This window comes from Microtus oregoni, unplaced genomic scaffold (assembly GCF_018167655.1).
Source record: "Microtus oregoni isolate MIOR12 unplaced genomic scaffold, Mior012 000005F_ref0000423, whole genome shotgun sequence".
Taxonomy (NCBI): domain Eukaryota; kingdom Metazoa; phylum Chordata; class Mammalia; order Rodentia; family Cricetidae; genus Microtus; species Microtus oregoni.
Genome location: NW_024543064.1, coordinates 60,236,057 through 60,258,986, shown reverse-complemented (window position 1 = coordinate 60,258,986; position 22,930 = coordinate 60,236,057). Strand labels below are relative to the sequence as shown.

At 42.5% G+C, this 22,930-nt stretch overlaps 1 protein-coding gene across 4 annotated transcripts in view; it reads right to left on the bottom strand.

Annotated features, from left to right (window-relative positions):
* Window positions 1-3,272: 3,272 nt before the first annotated feature.
* Window positions 3,273-22,930, bottom strand: part of Slc24a2 (solute carrier family 24 member 2) — a 248,471-nt gene continuing 228,813 nt past the window's right edge. For all 4 annotated transcript variants that reach the window (XM_041651333.1, XM_041651335.1, XM_041651336.1 and 1 more), the window contains 3 exons: window positions 21,220-21,309; window positions 16,548-16,714; window positions 3,273-11,798 (listed from right to left, as the gene is read on the bottom strand). In XM_041651333.1, coding sequence (XP_041507267.1) covers window positions 11,549-11,798; window positions 16,548-16,714; window positions 21,220-21,309 — 507 coding nt within the window. In that variant the 3' untranslated portion in view covers window positions 3,273-11,548. The remainder of the gene's footprint in view (window positions 11,799-16,547; window positions 16,715-21,219; window positions 21,310-22,930) is intronic.

Genomic DNA, 22,930 nt, shown 5'->3' with positions numbered 1-22,930 from the left:
GTGTGGTTTGGGTATCAGGGTGACTGAGGCCTCATAAAAGAAATCTAGCAATGTTCTTTCTGTTTTTATTTTGTAGAATAATTTGAGGAATATTGGTATTAGCTCTTTGAAAGTCTGGTAGAATTCTGCATTAAAACCATTTGTCCGTGGGCTATTTTTGGTTGGGAGACTTTTAATGACTACTTATATTTCTTTAGGTCTATTTAATTATCTAATCTTGATTTAACTTTGGTAAGTGGTATCTATTGAGAAAAATTTCCACTTTTTTAAGATTTTCCAATTTTGTAGAGTACAGAGGTGGCTAAAATAACTGTAGTGAAATATAGAGCCATAGGTCAATTTTAGTTTGGGGGGGGCACTGAAATTTAGACCTGTAGGATAGTATTAAACAAATTGAGCTTTGTAGAAATCCAGGTTTCACATAGCTAAATTCTAGGTGATAAAAAATGTTGAGGTGAATACAAGCCCCAAGATTAGGCATTATATTGAGTTTCTATTTTTTTTGTGTTCTTATTTTAAAATTTACTTTAAAATCAGTGAAAAAATTTACTTTAAAAATTCACCATGAAAATATCAATAAAATAGAAACAAAGACAGTGAGTAGTCTAACTGTATTCTACAAAGAACTAATGAAATAGTCAATCAGCTTCATGACTATTACCCAGAAGTCAACACTGATGAAAGTAGTGTAAGTGTCATTCCTCTCAAACAAAGATTGACAATGTCCCTAGACTCAGAATCCAGAGCATCTAAAATCATTGGGTTGGACACAGAATCAAAAGGCCTTATTTCTGAGAAGTGGGATTCGTTTTGAGGGGCAAGGAGATGAGAGATGTAGAAATCAAGCTTTCCTTAAGTGTGGATATGTTTGTTAGTTGTGTTGAAAAAACCAGATCTCCAAGCTTGCTCCAGTGAGGAATCAGGCAGCAGGACATGGAAGATCTCACCTCAGAATATGCCTCTGGGGATGTGTTGTCTCTTCATTTTAGCCTGTAGAAATTCCTTCAGAGGATGAAGGCCCTGTCCAGGGAGAAACCCAGATATTCAACAAAGTTCTCAACCAAGATTGTCCAAAATTGGCCATTTGGAATGGGACAAGGAAGGAGTCATCTCGAGTTTCAGCGGTCATCTGTTCACACAGAGGTCATTTGAGGAAATGACAGGTTTTCATGTTTGATTTTTGTTGTTCTTTTGAGACAGGTTTTTCTCTGTGGCCCAGGCTTGTCTGAGTTCAGTATCTAGCCCAGGCTGGCTTTTAACTCATGGCAATCCTTCTGCCTTAGCCTCTTAACCACTGGGCTTATAGGTTTGAACCACTAAACCCAGTTTCCTGCTTGAGTATTTAATTCTTCTAATTTTGGCAAGGTGTGGAGTTGTGTATGTGCACGGGAGCTGGTTCTCAGTTGCACAAGACTTGACAAGACTATACCAGGGGCTGCAAGGCAAGCGTTTATGGAAGTGCAGACATCTTGAGGTAGTGAACTGAGTTATGTCAAATAGAATAGATGTGGTTCTCAACTGGGTCCTACCTTGCTGCTATTTTTAGGAGAAATTTGGCAATGCCCAAATATATTTTTAATGAAACTGATACCTATAGGGTAAAACATCCCATAATGTACAGTACTTACCAAGTCATTTTCTAGCCTCAAGTGTCAATAGTGCCAATGTTGAAAATTATGTGATGGAGGTGTTAGGAACAGAAGGCTGCAAGGCTTGGTTTATGTTGAAACAACACAGCATTGATATTTACATCACGCACAAGTCAGATAAAACATTGCTGACATTGGACATGGGGGAAGAGGATTCCGAATCAGCACAGAATGGCTAACCCAGAATGTCCAGGCAACCCCAAGTATACAGTGATGTAATCTGTTATATTAATATGTTTGGCTGAGTGTTACTTTTGTATGATTCTATATAAACATGGGTTTAAGGTCAAATGCCTGATCCCTTAGTCTTTGCCTTGCCAACCTGCTGATGTAATCGGTAGGACTGTGGTACAATGGAGACTCAAAGTTGTTGAAAGCAAGTTTGGAACTGTTGTCAGTACAAAAAGGCAGGAGAAGAATAAAAAAATCCAATGAAGTAATACAAGAGATTAGTTGACTATAATCCTATGACACACACACACACACACACACACACACACACACACACAAGCATCACATTGTGGTTTAGGAATCTCACGGTGATGTACAGATTAATAGAGATGGGTTAATTTAAGATGTAAGAGCTAGCTAGAAATATGCATAAGCTAATAGGTCAAGCAGCATTTTAATTAATACAGTTTCTGTGTGAATATGTTGGGTCTGGGTAGCTGGGAAATGAACGAGCAGCCTCTGTCAATAGACAGGTATCTGTGATCTTTGAAAATTTCCCTTTCAACATATTTAATTAAAACCTAATTTTCTTTTTTAAAAATTTATTGAGCTCTATATTTTTCTCTGCTCCCCTCCCTGCCTCTTCCCCTCTTCTACCCTCTCCCAAGGTCCCCATGCTCCCACTTTACTCAGGAGATTTTGTCTTTTTCTCCTTCCCATATACATTAGATCTATGTATGTTTCTCTTAGGGTCCTCATTGTTGTCTAGGTTCTCTGGGATTGTGGTTTGTAGGCTGGTCTTCTTTGCTTTATGTTTGAAAACCACTTATGAGTGAGTACATGTGATAATTGTCTTTCTGGGTCTGGGTTATCTCATAAAACCTATTTTTTTTTTGTTTTTTTCGAGACAGGGTTTCTCTGTAGCTTTGGTACCTGTCCCAGAACTAGCTCTTGTAGACCAGGCTGGCCTCGAACTCACAGAGATCCGCCTGCCTCTGCCTCCCGAGTGCTGGGATTAAAGGCGTGCGCCACCACTGCCTGGCACCTAATTTTTTTTTTTTGCACATGATATATTTATTGTTTCTTTATTAACTTCTTTATTTACTTACTGTATTTAGTTACTAGATTCTCTAGTACAAAGTATTTTAACATTAATTAGATCAAAGCCATTAAAGGCTAGGCTCACAACCAAAAATATAAAACCTAATTTTTGAAGAGTAGATTTCTTAGTGAACAAAACGATCATGGATATGCAGAAGCTCAGATGAGACCAGCAAACACTGAAGAAGTGAAAGACAAAACCAGCAGTAACTCTGCATGCCTCATGCCGGCTCTGAGTCCCTACCACGGGACTCTCACCACTGACTGTTTATTTCTTGAGATGCTGATTGTCATGACCTGATGCAGGAAAGGATCAATGCCACCCTCCAGAAACAAAACCCCACACTTTACTTTTGGAGTCAATTGTTTTATTGTCATTATTTTCACACTGAGGAGACTTAGTTACATGAAGTGTATTCAGTAGGTTGGTTATCAGTAGTAGAAGCACAAGGATGCAGACAGTGGACCACGGAGGAATGCCCCTTATCAGAGCGAGAGCATGGGACTGAAGCACACCGCTCCAGACAGCCTATGTACAGGTGCAACCCGAATTCCAGTTATGTACAGACAGAGTCACAGAGTAAATGACGCGGGGTCGCTGTACACCTAGCCAGCCACGGCTCACAACAAACACACAAAATGACAAAAATGACTTTAAAGTGCATTGAGAGGACTCTTGAGGGGTGAAGATAGGGGCTGAGATGTTTCTTTAGAATCCAGGCAAACAAAGGCGGTGTGAGACCCTGACCTCCCCTAAAAAGATCCCTCACAAAAATGGCATTGTGATATGTTTTGATCCTTCCAAAATATATTCATTAAAAATTCTAAAAAATTGCTTTTGTTTATTTGATTGGCATACTTATTGTATATACTTATGGGGTGGAATAACATGACTAAATCTGGGTTATAGGTTCTGCTGTAGTGCAGGAGAAAAAGTATGGTTGGCAGTAATTGATTGTGCATCTCAAAACAAGATTTTGAGTACATTTTGATATTTTTTAACATAACCCATTTAAAAGACAGGTTAAATCTTGTAGTGCATATATCTATGTTAGAATCAATATTAATGGTATTTTATGTTTTAAAAATATGCAAATAATAATTGCATAACTTATCTTTTTTTTTTAAACACTAGTAGTGGCTTCATTGAACCAGGAGGGTAGTGTTTGTTACTCTTACTTCTTTGTTATTTTTGAGACAGACTCTCATGTAGCCAAAGCTGGCCAGGAGTTTCCAATCCTCCTGCCTCTACCTCCTCAGTTCTGGGATTGCAGGTGTACCATCATGTCTGGCTTGCAACTTATATTTTTCATGTACCTCTCTGTGTCTGCATTGTGAAGATGGAAGCTGTTGCTTGTGGAGACTTGAGAAAACAAGGCTAGGTCCAGGTACCATGATGGTTAGGTACAGGTACCACAATAGATTCTGTGCAGAGTGCAAGAGACACTCACTCTGTTCTTGATGGACAGTCTGACTCTCCGAGAACCTTCAGCCCCCAAAGAGCCTGAGATAGAGGAACATCACTGGCTCTGCCTCCAGACACCCTTTCTTTAGGGCAAATTGTCTGTTAAAGCCTAAGATTGATGGGGTTGTTCAATTTAATACTTGGGCTTATGTGATTTAGATACCTGGTTGTGGTGGATTGTTCTAGACTCTTTTGTGCCTTTTAATCATTATACTATATTTTACTCCAATTGCATTACAAAGTGAAATATTAAAGGTTTTAGTTGTGGGAACATCTGTGCTTATATGTGTGCAAACAAACTTACCATTGCAGTCAGAAAGCATATTTTAACAGAAATAGGAAATAAACTGCCCACCGCGCTATGAAGTCTGTTGTTTTCGCTTGTTCTCCTGGGGACATATGCCAATTTAGGTTTATGATGCCAACAGGTTGTATATCTGTTTGCCATTTTTATAAGGGAACTTTTTAGATCCATCACTTATTCGCATAGAAACACAAACACTTCCTGATTTTTCCAGGCACCTTTGCTAATTATCCATTTCAATTCCCATGCGGAGGAATCTTGCTTTGCATAGCAGACAGATTGCAGAAAAATAATAAGGAAGTATTTTCGGCGTGGCAATGTGACTGGCTACTTAAAGAAGCCATGCAATAAGCTACTTTGAAAATGAAGAATGCTTTTTTGTGAAATAAACAATTTCTTTGATTTTCAAACAGTTTGCATAACATACATACCTAAAAATGTATTAGTAGATTAGGACTATCCAGAAGAGTAGGTGTAAGTAATAAGAAACAGAAGAGATAAACTTCATCAACGAACAACACACAGGATGACTCATGGACTGTTTATTGGCTATATTCAGAAGCCCTGAATATATGCTTTATTGGTATTTTATGGCTTTAATTAAGACAATCGTCTCTTATGAAATACTATAAAGTGCAATATTAAAAAAATTAAAAAACCCAAAAGGCATCCATTGTCCTTCAGTTTTATCCTGATGATAAGAGTTGGAGATGCATTGAATTAACTGGCAAGGAATTCTCTGCCTTAATTCACACATGCAGTTTCATTCTGGAAGTGATTTTATTCTGGGATTCAGACTTAGTTCACTTTTCTCTTGTTTGTGTGCGTGTAACATGATTTAAGAGAATTAGTACTTTCTTTTGGCTAGCTGAGTGTTTTACAGACCTGTCAACATCCAAGGCCTTCACTAAGTATGTATCCATTATGAAGAAATTGCAACCCAAGAGGAAATTCCCATCTTTTGCTGACCAGTTTCCTAGGTTAGGAAGTGTCCTTACTGTTTCTATCAGCTTACTGTGTGGGAAATAAACACACGGTGGGACTCATAACAAGAGGAGCTCCAACCCTTTCTCTGACTTCTTATTTGAAAGGAAAATGTTACTTCCTCTCTGTAATCAGTGCAGGAAGCACGAACCCAGAGTCTTGGAATGGTCTAACATGGCTTCCTTCCTGTCTCCTTTGTGGCTAAGGAATGAAGATGCAAGATGCAAAAAGAGCTGTGATCTTGACCTCACCAGCACTTCCTGATAAAGATGTGCCCAGTGGTCATCTCGACACTAGAAAAGCCAGTTCCCATGGGTACCATATTCAATTCTATTGGCCCTTCCTTGGAAGGCGTTTGTACTATTGTGCTCCTACGTGGTTATGGATTCTGCCTACCATTCAACAGTAATCAGAATGGTCCCTTCCAGGGAGTGCTGCTGGGGGGTAAAGGTTTAGAATTTTTGAATATTTACATTGAGGAGGAACAGGAACAGCAGGAAGAGAAGGAAGAGCAGAGAAAGGAGGGAGAGGAAGAAGAAATCACCTAAGCGAACAAATAAGGATTCAAGGGCACTTCTGATGAAGATAAACACAGGGTCCCACAGTAGCAACTTCCAACTACGTCATGGATAAAGCTCAAAAGGTGTTCAAATGCAGTTGTCTTCTGCCATGAAGGAAAAAAAAAGGCTGATGCCATCAGCCGGAGGGTCTTTGGGCGAAGCTGGGTGGGGACGTTTCTGTCAGAGTTAAACACTGGCCTTGGGTATAGTAGGATCTCTTTGCTAATATCCCATGACTTAATATTGGTGGTCCTTTGGACTACAGTGACCAGCAGACAGATTCCCCTATTGAAATCGGCTCTTGGTGGGAGCCCACACATGCCCAAGGCACTTTTCTATCCTTAACTATTAATTTTCCGGTTCAGCCCATCAGTGTTTTAGGAAAAGTGCTTTGGTTTAGGCCACATGCTTCTCTATTCAATCCCTCACTGTTCACTAATGAGCCCATCTGCCTAAACTTTCAGGACCAGTTTGTTCTCTCAAAAACCGGCTAGGTCATACATCTGTTTGTCTTTTGTGTCCCCCCCCCCCCCACTTTACTCTTTCTTAAGAAAACCCATTGGCAAGATTAAAGACTTTGGTGACATTTAGGTAGTTTGGACCGAGGTTGATTGTCCATGTGTGAGAAAGGCGTGTGGATGCATGCTGTCTGGGAGGCCTACATGGAAAGCTAGCCACTTCCAGATGTAGTCAACACGCGCACATCTGTGATCCCACAGAAGTCCATGTCCTCCTGTTGCTGAGGCATCACAGCCTACGCAGGCCCCAAGCGCCCAGTGACATGAAAGAAATATTTCAGAGGTGCAATAATATGTATTGGATCTGAGCTGGCTGTATTTCCTTTATTGCTTTTCTTGTTAGCTATATATTTCAAAAAAATATGAGGCTGTGAGGTTAAAAAGGACCACAAAGATCCAGAGGCAGGAAACTAAACTCAGACAGACACGGGGGCAAGGCACAGGAACCTTCTTTACTGAGGCTGTCTTAACACAAGATTTTCAAATCAACCGAGGGCATATATAGGCTCTAGTAATTGCTTAAAAAGGTCGGCTATTTGTATTCACTTTAAGCATCACAGATAGGTTTGAATGGCTTTCTTAGGAATTATTTGTAAATTATTTTCTCCTTTCCTCCTTTTGAATTTTGCAGTTTTCTCCCAACTCTCTTTTGGTGGGAAGGCCTTGCCTGCTAATTGAAGAAAATGTTGTGAGGGAGGCATGGGAACTGAGGATGATAGCTTTAAAAATTAACAGGTGAATATGTACGAGTGGGTATCAGCTTTATAGTGTACTTTTTCTAAAACAGGCCTGCTGTCTGTAACAATGTTACTTGTTGAAGTTCAACCTTTTTGGGTACAAGAAAACATAGAATGTGTGTGTGTGTGTGTGTGTATTTGTGAGAAAGCCCCCTGAAATTCTCTGAAATGCTTACCTTCAAACAAGCATCAGACCCTACCAAATTCTTCAATGCAATTCTTTCAATAGAATGCTTCAAACTCCACCGTCCCCTCTCTAGACAGTAGCTCTAACTGTTGTCCCTTCTGTGATCAACTTTCTCTTAAGGTGGTCTGGGTGAGGACAACCTTCTTTCATAGGCCCCATCTTCCTTCGCCATAGATCAGAGAGGATTTTACAAGATGCGGGAAGTAGTGGTGTTGGCCATTTCTCTCTAACCAGGAGCAGATGTACGCTAATGTTACCAAAAATCTAATCATCGAGGCAGGAGTGTTTTGCTGAAAGGCCTCTAGACCGCCGACTCATGTCTTCCCTGGAAAATAAATGCTAATGGCTGCTGTCAGGTGACACCTCTCAGACGCCTGGCAAAGCGTTCTCCTTGAATATGAAACGGTCCTTGTCTCTTTTCGTAGCACTCTAAAGTGAGACATCAGACACGCTGCTTCATCTGCCGAGCTGAGACACAACCCTGTCCCTGAGTCTCTGGACACACATTCTGCTCTGCTGACACTGCCTGGCATGTTTAGGTCTTGGGCAGTGAAATCACACTATTTAATCTCATGTTTCATTCCAGCAGGAACTCGCTGGGTCTGGAGGGCAAGTAGATACGTCATGGGCATTGTTAAACGCAAATCTAGGGGTTTCTATCTTAGGATCCTTAGTCTGGACCAAGATTCTCTCCTCTTCCAGGGTTGCCTAGGGCTATAGGAGAGGTGACAGCAAGCAAGACTGGCTTGGTTTTCTGTGAGTACACAAGTGGACACATTTGGGTACAATTCCTTTATTTTAGGATGAATGATAAATTTTGGTTTGAACTTTTGGTGTTATTTCATATCCTGCTCCAGAGAAGAAAAAAGACAGCCATCTAAAAAATTTTCCCTATGCCTCTTGTGGCATTATTTTTGCCTCTCTGTAAGCATTAGAGACACAGCTGACCATTTCCTATATTCTGGGGGTTGGCATGTTCAAGTGCATGTGTGTGCATAGAATAAAAAAAATCCAGCTCATAAATGTTCACTTTCTTTTCCCTTGGCTGTCAAATTTGATGCCTTTTGCCTTAGAATTGATTGGGCCCAAAGGATGATGATGTAATTGATACTGTATGTCTGCAAGATCTGGTACACTTGCACACACTGACATGCGAGAAAGAAGTTAGAGATGAGCTGAAACCAGCATGTAGAAAGCAGTTTTACAATAATGTGAATGCTTCCAGGTCAACATAGGCCACATACCACACATTCCTCAATGAAGGCAGCAAGAGCCAGCAGTAGATGGTGCCCGAGCACCACCGTTCAGTGAGGGGGAGCACTATGGAGATGGGGACTGGTTTTGGGAATGTTGTCTTCTCAAAGTAACTTTTCATTGAAGACCATAGCACTCACTGTGAAGCAGAATGCCCAGCCCTTAGGCACCGGAGTGCTTCCTGGCTTCTGGTTGAGGAGGTAAGGGGAGCGAGTGTGGGAATGGTAACGGTGGGACCAGACATTCTGTGACCTTTCTTATTTTGTAGTTGGTTTAAAAAAATCATCCATTTTAAACGATAAGCCAACCTGAAATCAGAATTTATCCAACCATCATCATGCAGCCAGGACAACAATCTGAGCTTTTAAAACTGAAAACTCACTTTTGCAACCGTCTTTCTAAGGTAGTAGCAAAAATGCTTGCTTCAAACAAAGCCCAACCCTTGATGAATGGGATGTGGATTTCTCTCTCACCATTGAAAACTGCCAGTACTCAGGAGGCAAAGAGAGGCAGATCTCTGTGAGTTTGCAGCCAGCCTGCTCTACAGAGTGAGTTCCAGCATAGCCAAGGCTGTTACACAGAGAGAGAGAGAGAAAAAAAAATCAAATCAAACCAAAAACCCAACTTTGCATTGTTGGAGAGACTTGAAAGCCAGTTTCTTAGTTGGCAGACCTTTTGATTTCTTGTGTTCTCAGGGGGCATCCACTTTGAAGTGCCGTGTGCTTAAGTGTAAAGTGGTCTTGGGCTTGGCTCTTCCCGTTGCTGCCATGTTCTGTAAATGAATGGAAGTTTTGTGGATGGAAAGCTGAACTTGATCTGGGGTATTGGGTCACCTGACCTTTTTATTCAGTCTGAGTTCTTCGCCCCACCTCCCTATATTAAGCGGTGTTCAGAACATAGACAAGGCGCAGTGACAGATCAGAACCCAAAGCATGGTGACACTCTCCTCGTATGGTGTGTGCCAATTTACATGGATGTGGCCACCCTCTATTCACCTTTTCAATGGATTTTGAGGAGAAAGCATGGTTTCAGAAAATGAAAAACTGTATGTTTTCAGTTCAGTTTGTCCTGCAGCTGTCAAGCGGTTTCATTTCCTACTGCAATAAACTGGAGAAATCACACAAGGTGTTGGACAGAGTGTGTGTGTGTGGGGTCTCAGTGAATGAGGTGATCCCATGTGAAGCTGAGCAAAATCAGTAGATCATATTATCAGAGTGACTGCTTCAAAGAAGTGTAAAGAAAGTATGGACCGCAAGCTCGGAACACTAGCGTTCCAGATGGGCTCACGATGGAGGGAGGAGTGTTGCATGGGTCTACACCAAATTCATGACTCAGGACTTAGAAACTGTTCTGGGGTGGGGGGTGGGGACACCAAGTGGATCAGACAAACCTGAGCTGCCTCAATCAAGCACAGTCAGTCTGTTAGTTTAGATCTACTGAGAATGATTTTTAGATGTGGCAGCCCTTTGTGGCCACACTGAGAAGTGCTCGGAGGAGCTATGCCCTTATGTCCCCATCAGTGGCCACTCCCACTGAGCACCTCTGCTGGACGGTGTCTCTCGGCACACATCTCAGCTCTCTTGGCAGGACTTTGGACTGTGTGTGAGCCCTTGGCATTAAAGCGTGTCCGACGACAACCACGGCTAAGATCGCCCTTGTTCTTTTGATGATGATGGGCCATGCACTGGAACAAGACAGGCTCAGTTTGTAGAAGTTTGCTGTCCTAGAAAAGCACTTATCATGCTGGGGCAATACAAGAAAAAAAAAAAGCAAAACGAAACAACCTAACCTTCGTCAGTTCCTTTGGTTGCCACCCGGTCTGAGTTTCCCCTCTGTCTTAAGGAATTCCATGGGTCTCAGTCAGAGCATCCCAGTGGGGATGGGTTGTTTGGCTTGTGACAGTATTTTAGAGGTTCTAACAGGGCTCCAACAGACTCTCTCTTCTGAGCTTTCCTCTCTGCAAACTATTTAACTCAACGCAGTATGTCCAAAGCAGGCTGGAAATCACAGCAAAGAGTGCTCGGCCTACTGATTCTGTTAATTCACCTTTTGCACTCGAGAGGCAAAGCACACAAACTGAAGGTTGAAGGTTGATGCCCCTCTTCAAATAGGAACTATAATTACGCTAGCACTATCCCTGAAAAGATGCATTTGCACTTAAATATATATATATGTTTATATATATATAATTTCTCTTTCTGTGTACAGTTATGTATTAATCTATAGGTCTAGGAGGAGAGGTATAGTACAGAAACAGGCAGGATTTGTACGCTCATGTGTATATATTTATAATATTTATATTCATGTGTATGTATAGCCTCTGTCCTCTTTCGCGTCATCACAATGAATGTACCTCCGACCAGCGAGGAGTACCTGTCAGTGGTGATGGAGAGACGGTTCTCTTTGTCTCTTCCATGGAGTCGTTTCCGCAGGCAAGGTGAGGTGCCCGTGAAGCGAATGGCCCCATGAGAATCCATCCTTCCTCCGCCCTCCAAGGAGGGACGCTTGCCTCCCAGGGCTGCGCACAGGCTGCCTCTTCTCAAGGCTTCTGCAAGGAGCCTGGAGCCCAGAGCCAGGAAGGACCATCCATGCTGTTGGTTGAAGATATGGCTTTTCCACTAGATGGAGACAGGGCACTCGAGCACTTTGTTTTCCAGGAGGACGCTGACCACCAGGAACACGAAGTAGAGGCCAAACATGATGAAGCCCAGTATTTTGTTCATCCGCCACTTGCAGAGGGCAATGGAAAGGATGACAAAGAGCAGCATGATGAAGAGGAGGACGATGGCGCAGAAGAGGCCGTTGCTGCTGACAGTCACCGGCGTGAATCTGTGGATGATGGTGTAGAGGAGCCAGGGCAGGGGGAGCCTGAGAGGAAGAGAAGCCGGCAGGAGAGGAAGGAGAGAGAGAGAGAGAGCAGTCAGGTGTGGCGAGGAAGCCCCTGCCTAGGGCCCCGAGGAGGATGATTCTTTAGGGTTGCGAGGATAAACGGCTGGGCCGGGAAACTATGTAAGGGAGTCTGGGGGCGGGGGTGGTGGTGGTGGTGTGGAGCTTTGGAATCTTGACTCCTGACTCATTCGTTCTCCCGTGGACCACATCAAAGGCGTGATGCTACGGGTGACCTCGGAATTTGATCCGAATTCGCTTTTGTTTTCTTCCTAGGGGAGATTACAGTGTGCTCCCAGCCCTGAAAAGGTGGACCAAGTTTGTACGAGGCGAAGGGAGGAGAGGGCAGCAGGAAATGGTAGAGGAATGAGTGGTAAAAATGGAAAAAAGGCCACCTCGCCTTCAGAATGGAGACAGAGTAGCCAGGACTCCTCTGAGAACCTAAAACGCAGTGAGGCTGTAGGATGGTGGTGGGGACCAAGGCACTGTGTGGCAGTCTGAAGTTTATGCTGGGAAGGATTGTGATAATCATTTATTAAAAAGGGTCTAGGGCTGGTGTCTAGGTCTAGTGGTGTGTGCCTTTAATCCCAGCACACAGGTGACAGAGATTGGCAGGCCAATCTTTGTGAGTTTTGAGGTCTGGTCTGATCTACTGAGTGAGTTCCAGGATAGCTGGCACTACACAGTGAGACCACCCCTGCCCCCATCTCAAACAATAAACAAAAGAAGGTTGTTTATTTATAATGAATTAAAAAAAAACTTTATTATAAAATTTACTACCAGTTTTCTTGCTTTAAACTGACATTTGAAATCCGACAACACCCACTGCTCCCTAACCAGAGTGATGACTCTGACATCTACCAGGCAGAGCCATTGCTGGGAAGACACAGACGGTAGAAACATGGCTGAAAATATCAGGTTCTAGTGGTGTGCTGCCCTCTGGAGGCAGCTCTGTGGCGTGCAGCCAGTTACAGGAGCATGGCTAGGATGGGATGTAGGGGAGGAAGTAACTTTACGAATCCCAAATTTCCTAACGGAAAAGCAAATAAGACATAAACATTATTTTAAAAACAGCCAATAGTGAAAGCAACTGTGTGTGAAACTAGAGCCCACAGTGTGTATGTATTTTCAAATTTCCAGGCCCAGCACTTGCTGACCCCCTGGGGTCCTTGCTGACTTGGGCAAAAGTGATTGACATCAGAACCTGCGATGTCAGCACAGGTGTTTTGCTCGGTAGAGCCTGGGTGGGAGACGCTTACTTCAGAGGATCTCTCTGGGCTGTGGGAGCCAAACACTTCACTCCCACTAAGCTCCATGCCATAGTTGGGTCTTGAACATTCCTTTAAGGCTGTGTGTTAAAGGTGTGGTCTCTGGTCTGAGGCTTTTTGGGAGGTGATGGAACCTTTAGGAGGCGGATGGAAGGAAGATAGGTCAACAGGATGATCTTGAATGGGATTTTGGGACCCTGGTCCCTTTCTGTTGTTTCGTTTGCTACCTGGCCACAATGAGGTGAACAGGCCTTCTCTGCCATGCACTCCCACTGTGATACATTGGCTGCCCAAAGCCCGAAGCAAGAGGGACAAGAGACCACAGGCTGACACTTCTGAAGCCCTAAGCCAAAATAAACCATTTCTCCTTTAAGGAGACAGAGTTTAGATGTTTATTACGGGGGCGGAGAGTTGACCGACCCACAGTCACACCCATACACACACGCACAACTGACTTGGGTAAAGTCGAGGCTGGTGGGATTTCATATAATTCGTAAAACCTCTTTTCAGGGATTGACATTTCCCACCCCTCTTGATCTGTCACCTCTGTTGTCAGTAATCAAACATAAGGAGGGAATGGGCTGTAAATGCAACTCCAATCAGAAGCATGATCATTTCAGTGTTATTTGAGGAGGAAGTTGGGGATCTTTTTTATAATTTCTAGCAATAAGGAACCAGTTAGAGAGTGCGTAGGCCGGTGTAATGTTATGGGGCTATTTAAAATCACAAGCTTAGAGATCGGGACTTCCGAGCAGCTGGAAGAAGGTTTGCCTAGCATGCGAGATGCCTCGAGTTCGTCAGCATTGCCTAAGACAGACGTGGTGCCTGAAATCCAGCACCTGGGATGCAGAGGCAGGAGCATCAGGAGTTCTCGGCTACATAGGTAGTGTGAGGCCAGCCTGGGCTGCATGAGACCACGACACAACCAAGCTAAACTGTTGAATAACAAACTCTGCAGGCCTTATAGTGCTAATAGGAAAATACTCATGATGTAAGTTTCAATTTAGTATTCTTTTTGAGTTAGAGTCGTCTCATGTGTAGCCCAGGCTGACTGTGAACTTGCTATTTGACTGAGGATAATACTGACTTTCTGATCCCTCTGCTTCCACTGCTCACATGATATCTACTTACTGACGTGCTGGGATTGAATGCAGGGCCTTGTGTATAATTTTAATTGAAAAAAATGAATGGCAAAAATAAAACTAGCAATGTAATTTTAATCACGCAAAATATATGAATGGGTGGTAGATCATTATTGATTTCTTTTTTTTCTTTATTGATTTCTATATATATCTTCTAAAACCCTTATGTATTTATTTACATGTGCATAGAAAATGATGGCAAGACTGACTATAGAGAAACTATACTCACGGTATTGTTAACAGTGCAATCAGTGTCCTGACAATAAAAACATAAAACTGAACACATTTTGGAAAAGAAATATATAAAATATATCAATATCAATTAAAATATTCAAAATACATAGTTTGTTATTGCTCTTTTAAGGGATATATTCTAATGAAATAATTGAAAGAGAATTTTCTATATAAAGGTATCCATAAAATTCCCATAACAGCATAAAGCAAAAGAAAAAAAGAGAAAAGCTCCATTGAAAGACACTGGTTAACCTGCGGTGCAACTGGTTGAAACACCTAAAGTCAGTGTTAGTTTCTAGGGCTATTAAAACACCCAGCAGAGCAGTTCATGGGGCCCGCCAGCTTACTAGGAGAGGCCACGCCATGCCAGGACCACACGGCTTTAGAAAAGATAAATGCCCTTCAAGAGAACAAAACTGACTATTCTCTAAGAAAAATTATTGCATCTTTGCAGAAGATAAAAAATGAAGGGCTTTTGGCAGTAGGTCTAGTGAAGACTGAGAGACTTTCCTTTGTTGTTATTTACATCTAATTTGGTAACAATGAACAAGGAGTGTGTTGTAATTGTCAGAGCATGTGCCTTTGGAAAACATGGCAAACACGTCTATCTGAATACTTAGAGCTGTAGTAGACTTTTTCCTTTTACACGACAGGACATTCTCCTCCCTCCCCCCTCGCTGAACCCTCTAAGGGGAATGTAAATCTGTAAGTGGAAGGATTGGACTGATAGCTTATGCCAGAACAATTTCAGCGAAAACACACCCACGTATCTGTTCATTCTAGAAGCCTCGTGAGATGCTACCGTGATTAGACAAGGGGCTAGGCTATGTGAGTTCAGTAGGGGATGCTTGAAGGGCTTGCAGACTGGCAGGAGGAAATAATCACAGCGAGAATACAATATGCTGAGTCTACCAGAGTAGAAACCCCTGGATTTGAATAGACTCTGGAAAAGAAGTCAGGGTTTCCTGTCGACAGAGGAAGAGGCTTTTTGGTGGGTGGCCAGCAAAGGCACGTGATCGGGAGAGGGTGAGTGACAGCAGATTCAGACAGTGAAAACTCAGTTGGGTTTCACTCTCAGGCAGAGTACTTGTCCTCTGGGACCCTGCTCTAGTTCCAGCTATCTTTACCTGCTGCATTTGTTAGCTCTGTGCCCTCCAGCTCCCACACTCAGGAATAAGGTTGATAACACATAATCCACACGATCGTTGTGGGTCTTCAGTTGCTAACTGTAAGTACTATGTGAACAATGACTAAGGTTGATAACACATTATCCACATGACTGTTGGGTGTCTTAAATTACTAACTGTAAGCACCATGTGAACAAGGACAAATATATTCATTAAACCATTGGATGGTTTAACGAAAAGGAAAAAGAACAGCATTCAAAATGTTCAATGAGAAAGTGGATACCTCTCAGTGAATTTCCCAATTCCAGGGCCAAGAAACCTATTATCCCGGAGCATAGAGACTCTGTGACTTGAGTTTTTCAGGAGCTGACATGCAGGGTCATTTGTCAACTACTTTTGACAAGTTAGATGAAATGGGAGCCATAACAGAGTCCCTGCCAATCTGGCTCACTACAGATTATTCCCAGCGACAGCACCAGTTTGCCCAGCTCAGGGAAAAGATCTCATCTGCCTTTCACAAAACCTGGGTTGCCAGCATTTTCCAAGCAAGAAGACAGGATATCAGTGCTGGGCCTGGGTGTGTCCCAAGCTGCCTTTGAATCCAATCTCACCTGGTCAGGGCAGTAATTAGAGGATAGAAAAAAACACCACGAAACTGACAGGGCAGCCCAGTCCTACCTGGGCAGTGCACATCCATAATATGTGGTGAGTGCTGCCTTACCTTCTAGAACATTCTGTATGTAAATATGTGTGTCTGCTGATTTAGGGATGACTTAGTTTTATTAAGTTCCCTGAAAACAAAAAGCCAGCTGGTAAAATGGAATGGCGCTCCCAGGCATAAGTTTTGGTTGGCACTTGGACAAGTTTTGGGTTCAGAGAGCCAGCTCATGTTTCTTTAGCTTCTATGATGAAAAAGACAGAGTGGAGCTGGTGTGCATACGTATAGAACACCGTACTCACCCCACAGTGATGTCAAAGATGTTGCTTCCAACAGAGCTGGACACGGCCATGTCCCCCAGCCCCTTCCTGGCCACTATGACACTGGTGATAAGATCAGGGATAGAGGTCCCAGCAGCCAAGATGGTCAGACCCATGATCTCCTCACTGATGCCGATGGTCTCTCCAACCTGAATACCAGAGCAAGGACAAATGTGAGGGCTGAAAATTGCAGAACCCAACACCATTATGTGACCTGTTTTGAATGACTCCCTCCTCTGTTTTAGGGTAAGTGCTGATATAAGATAAAAGAATAAGCCATAGTCACTGATAAAGGAGTTAATGCAATTCAGCATCTGTGCCCAGGAAGTCATAGATGTGCACATGAGGACTGAACAGACTATTTTAAATAATAAAGGGCTGTAGAGACCCTGAGTGCAGCCACCACATTGTTGTCTGCTAAGACTGTCAGGGAAGCTGCAAGATTCATTTGAAAAGCCAATGGTCTTTGAGCCTAAGGCCAGCACCTGACAATCTACTATTAAGTGTTAAGACAATGTCCCATTTTTTTCTTAATACCTTCAATTATTTCTACCACTCTAAAACACATATAACCTCTACTATTTCCACAGGGAACTTGGCATTGGGTGAACTTAGGCTTAAAAATATGGAGTTAAATCAACAAAACAGCTATGCAGAACCAATTGCAAGGAATCAGAGGGCCTTGGTCCCAGGGCTGCTCTAAGGACTTGACCAATTGATAACTGTTCCCTGTACAGTGTCTTGATTCTTACTTTCTTAGCAATCAAGTAGGGATAATAATACTTTCCTTACGAGAAAGTTGTGAGCTAAAATGATAGTTTTCAGGAAAGCTCTTATAATAGCACATCATTATTGAAAAGTGAGAAGGTGCAGTATTCTATTTCATTATGGTCTTTGCTTAAGACTGCCAGCTGTGTTTGGATAGTCGGTCTAGCCTTAAATAGAAAATTCATCCATCTGTCCATCCATCCTCCATCCATCCATCCATCCATCCACCCATCCATCTATCTATCCTCCATCCACCCATCCATCCACCCATCCATCCATCTATCCATCATCCATCCATCCATCCATCCATCATCCATCCATCTATCCATCCACCCATCCATTATCCATCCATCCATCCATCCATCCATTCATCCATCCATCCATCTATCCATCATCCATCCATCTATCCATCCACCCATCCATTATCCATCCATCCATTCATCCATCATCCATCCATCCACCCATCCATCCATCCATCCATCCACCCATCCATCTATCCATACTGGGGATCAAACTCAGGGCATTGCACATGCTAGGCGAGCACTCTACCATCAAGCCACACATCCAGCCATGGTTTCTTTGAGACAGCATCTCACTATGTAGCCCTCCACTAGCTTTCAACTTGGGATCTTCTTGTTTCTGTTTTTCTGCCACCTGATTCTAGGATAATGACTGTAAGCTATCACACATAATTCCTTTTGTTTCTTGAGCACCTTACTTTGTGGGGGATTTAATAAACCTTTTATGTTTTCTGGAGCATTATTCGAGAATTACTGGTGTGTTGCTGTTCTCAAAAATTTTAGAGAATGTTTTCCAATATTATGACATCCAAAGGTTTTCTTTATGTACTTTTTAAAAATAATTTAACGGGCAAAATAAAATATAGGAATAAAGAATTTTAGGGAATATAATACTTATTTTTAAATCTCTTTTTTTATTTATAAGTACATAATATCTTGGTTCCTGGTAACTTAAAGGCAGGCTTTTATTTTGACAGTTGAGCCGACTCGGTCCTCCAGGCACACAGATCTACCGTCCCCACCAACTAGAAGGCAAGTCCCAGGGGAAGTAATGACACTTGCCACCAAGCCTGTCACCTGAATCAGAGCTCCAGTATTCACATGGTGGAAGAAGAAAAAAAAACACTCCAGCAAACTGTCTTCTCTCCGCTTCTATGCACACTAATAAATATAATAAAAACTTTAAAAATGACAAAGAAGTAATCTACATGCAAGCAACATCCACACCTCAGATTATATTATGTTGTAATATTAGATTATAAAAATTTCTGCTTGAGTTGCTGACTTGACTTTCCTAGAAAGTTGTTAAATGAGGACCTGAGATGGCTCGGTGGGCAAAGGGCACTTGTTACCAAGCCTGATGACCTGATCCCCAGAGCCTGCACACTGGAAAGAGAGACGTGGCACTGGAAGTTGTCCTCTGACGCCCACACGCGTGCTCTGGCATGGGTAGGGGCCTCTTTGCCCAAATACATAAAATAAACGAAGAAACATTAAATAAATTCTATCTCTCTTGGGACTAGGGCAGGGTCTCTAACCATTTCTGAAGTAGTCCTAAACACATCTGTACCATATTGGACTGCATGTTTGCATGATGCAATGTTCGCAGTCAATTCTAAACATCAAATAGTGATCAACTAGGGAAAGGCACCATGTATGCGCTCTGTCCTGCAGCATCACACTTGCTTCTGTGGTTTAATTCTTCATGCAACAACAAACAAGCAAGTATCTCTGAGTAGTATGCAAAGAGCTTTCACCTTTAACAAATGGTTAAATTATATACACACCAAAGAATTGTTTCATTTATTTATTTATTTATTTATTTATTTATTTATTTATTATGTATACAATATTCTGTCTGTATGCCTGCAGGCCAGAAGAGGGCACCAAACCCCATTACTGATGGTTGTGAGCCACCATGTGGTTGCTGGGAATTGAACTCAGGACTTTTGGAAGAGCAGGCAATGCTCTTAACCTCTGAGCCATCTCTCCAGCCCCCAAAGAATTGTTTTAAAATAAATTTATGACTTATCACGAGCAAATGTTTGATTTGTGTATTTGTTTTCTAGGGCAATACATCTGGGGTTGTGCATAAAATTACTTGAGCAAAAAGAGTTATAAGAAGAAACAGGTGACGAAGACACCTGCTGTAGGCTCTAAGTTCCTACTTGCGGCATGAATCACGCTGGTGATTTCCCTTGGGCAACAGGAGGCAAAATGGTCTTCTTCGTGCTGACTAAGTGATTTTCACCCTAAGTATGTTACAATTGATTGAATATCTACCCCTCCTCCTTTTTTTTTTTCTTCTTTTTTGGTATTTGAGACAGGGTTTCTTTGTAGCTTTGGAGCTTGTCCTGGAACTAGCTCTTGTAAATCAGGTTGGCCTTGAACTCACAGAGATCCATCTGCCTCTGCCTCCAAAGTGCTGGGATTAAAGGTGTGCACCACCACCGCCTGGCTATTATATATTCTTAATAATTTAAATTCTTAGAAGGAATGCTATTGCGGTGATCTTTTAAAAAAATACACATTTTTTTTTTTTGATATTTGGAGTTTGAATGCCAGTCCTTATAGAAGAGACCAAACTGTAAAGAAGCATGGTGGTGTGGTTATGAACATGACTGAGCCTCCTACAGCCCAGGATGCCTTCCAAGTCTCTGATGAGGCTAGCTTCAAGTTCCTGAATTTTCTGCCTCTACCTCCCAAGTGCTAGGATTCCACTTGTGTGGCACTGCGCCCAGCTGCTTGGGCATTTATCTTATTAGCTGTTAACTCATTTTTTAAAATCTGTATACTGTAGATAATGATAATTTCCTGCTCATAGCATCTGAATCTGTGTGCATGATCAAAAACAATAGTAAAATGACAAAGGGATGTGAACTGTCCAGCATGGAGCATACACTCAACAATTAATGGTTTCCACTCTCGTCTTTGAGAATGGAAGCCCTCAAATATCACTCATTCAAGTTGTTAGGCAGCAATCACTGAGACCATATCTTGGGATCAGCATTATGACTGGTACTGAGCCAACAGTGACAAAAATGACATGCATCGTTACATTTATAAATTAAAGCCCAAGGATGAATATTTTGTCTTCACGACCTTTCTTAATAACCATTGTTAAAAGGCTTGGTGAGGGCTGGGGAGGTGGCTCAGTGGGTAAGAGCCCACTTAAATCCCTGCAGAAACATGAGGACCTGAGTTCAGAGCCCAGGCATCCATGTGAAAAGGCCTGTACCCCCAGCATGGGGCTTTGAGGTAGAGATAGGAAGAACATTGGGGATTTCTGCCTGCCAGCCTTGCTGAGAAATGGCAAGATACAGGTTTAATGAGGGACTCTATTTCAAGGTCGTATAAGGTAGGGAGAACATGGAAGACTTTTTATGCCTATCATATGGACTCACACATATATGCACACATGCATCACACACAGGTACATGCACATGCACACACACACACACACAGAGTTGGGGACAGCCATGCTGAGTTCCTTGTCTAAGACAAAATAAAGATACTGAGGTAGGTACCTGACTTTCTGCCCAAGTCCTGATTGGTCAGGCCTTAGGGGACAGACAAGAAGAATCAGCCAAAAAGAAAAGAAAAGAAAAGAAAACAAAACAAAAAAACAAAAACAAAAAAACAAGAATCAGCCAGGCTTGCTTTCCTCCACATAGCTATTTAACAGCTATGCTGATTTGATTTCTGACCACCAAGCTAGGGGAATAAGAAAATCCAGTCCTGTAATGAAACTTGTTTATGTCACACTCAGTATTATGACAGTTCCATAAGGGCAAACACATTGATTGATCACTTGACAACCAAGACTAGAGACAAACCAGGCAGATGGGTGCCACCGGCAGTCTTACCTGGTGTGCCCACCACACCATCAGGTAAGAGAAAACTGCGATCCAAGTGATGGAGCCAAAGAACGTGACAGGGAAGAACTTCTTGGAAGCCTGTGAGACAACCAGAGGGGAAACATGTCAGAGTTGCCCTCTATGCTGGAGAGAGAGTCCAAAGCTACAGCCGCCTTTGCCATTGCTGTGATTTCTCTCACATTTGTTACTTGGTTGCATTGGCAATCAAAAGATGCTACTTGCCCCTAATAAAACTGGGAGAGGAAAACGCATTCTTGGAAATTTAAATTGATGGGAGCTGAATGATTGTAGAACTGAGAAAGAAATTTCCCTGTCTTCCTTCCTCTGTCCCCTTTTCCTCCCCTTACCCCGACTTCTCTCTTTGAGACAGTGTCTCATAGCCCAGGATAGCCTAGATGGCCCAGAACTCATTATGCAGCCCAGGTTGGTCTCAAATCCTATCTTCCTGTTTCAACCTCCCAACTGTTGTGACATGGACCACCGTATTGGGCTCTGGAAGTCACTTGAGAGAATGATCAATGCCCCCTGCTCCTGTCTTTTATAGGGTCTGGATTCTCTGTCATTCCTTCTGTTATATATCCTGCATCCTCCCTCTATCTCTTCCCTTTTCTTTAGTTTGCTTCCAAGTTCACCAGAATCAGTTCATCAGAATCTACTGCCGGGAAACCATGTGCCATGATAATCTCTATGCTAAACCTCTTATGTAATTGATTCCATGAAACAAAAGACAGGAAGGATTAGGAAGGTTGGAAATAGATTAATTTATCTTAGAGTCCCATGACTTATCAGGAAAGCCACCACCAGAGATGGCTGGGATGGGTCGTCTCCATGACACTAACAATACCCATCAGCTGGAGTGGACAGAGATGGAGACGCCCAATCAGAATGGTCCCTGCCAGGGAGGGGCAGGCAGACACCATTCTCAGAATTGTGTTCTTGGCACATTTATATTGCACCTGTATTACATACAACTCTCCAACCTATAGTACAAGTCCCGTTCTGCTTCCAGCACTGAACTTCCTGTCATCTTGGATTCGGACTGTGTGAACACACTCAAATTCCCTTAGAGCACCAATAAAAAATCAGACACTTAGAAATGTAGTTTTTCATGGCCAATAAGATAGCTCAGTAGGTAAAGTCACCGGCTGGCAAGCCAGACACCCATGTCCCATCCCTAGAACACACGGAGTGAAAGGAGAGAACCAACTCCTGTAAGTTGTCTCTGATCACAAGAACCAAATAAAGAAATTTAATAACAAATGCAGTATTTCTTACTCAGTCCCATTCCAGGGAAATTGTGGCTTGCACCGAATTAGTTTCTGCTGATTCCCTTGATGGAAAACATGGGGCACAGATAAGAGGATGCTCTTTGAGAGTCTGCCACCTATTATTGCCAACACTGTTAATTCCAAAGCTTTTATACGCTGAGAAAACCACACTCTGATAATGTCACCCAGTTCCATTCAGGGCACCGGCTCCTGGAGTTGATGTGGACAGCAGCTGTCTGAGTTGTCTGAAGGGCTGGGCTTGGCAGTCACAGAGTCCATTCTGCCATGGCATTTAAAGGCTCATGGGTAGAAAAAAGATAAATTTGTGTGTGGCAATCTTTTAAACCTGAAGCCCAGTGATAGACATGCTCTCGGGTTCCAGAGAAGGCTTGCAATCTCTGTAAATTTCAGGCTTTGAGAAAGTCTTTTTA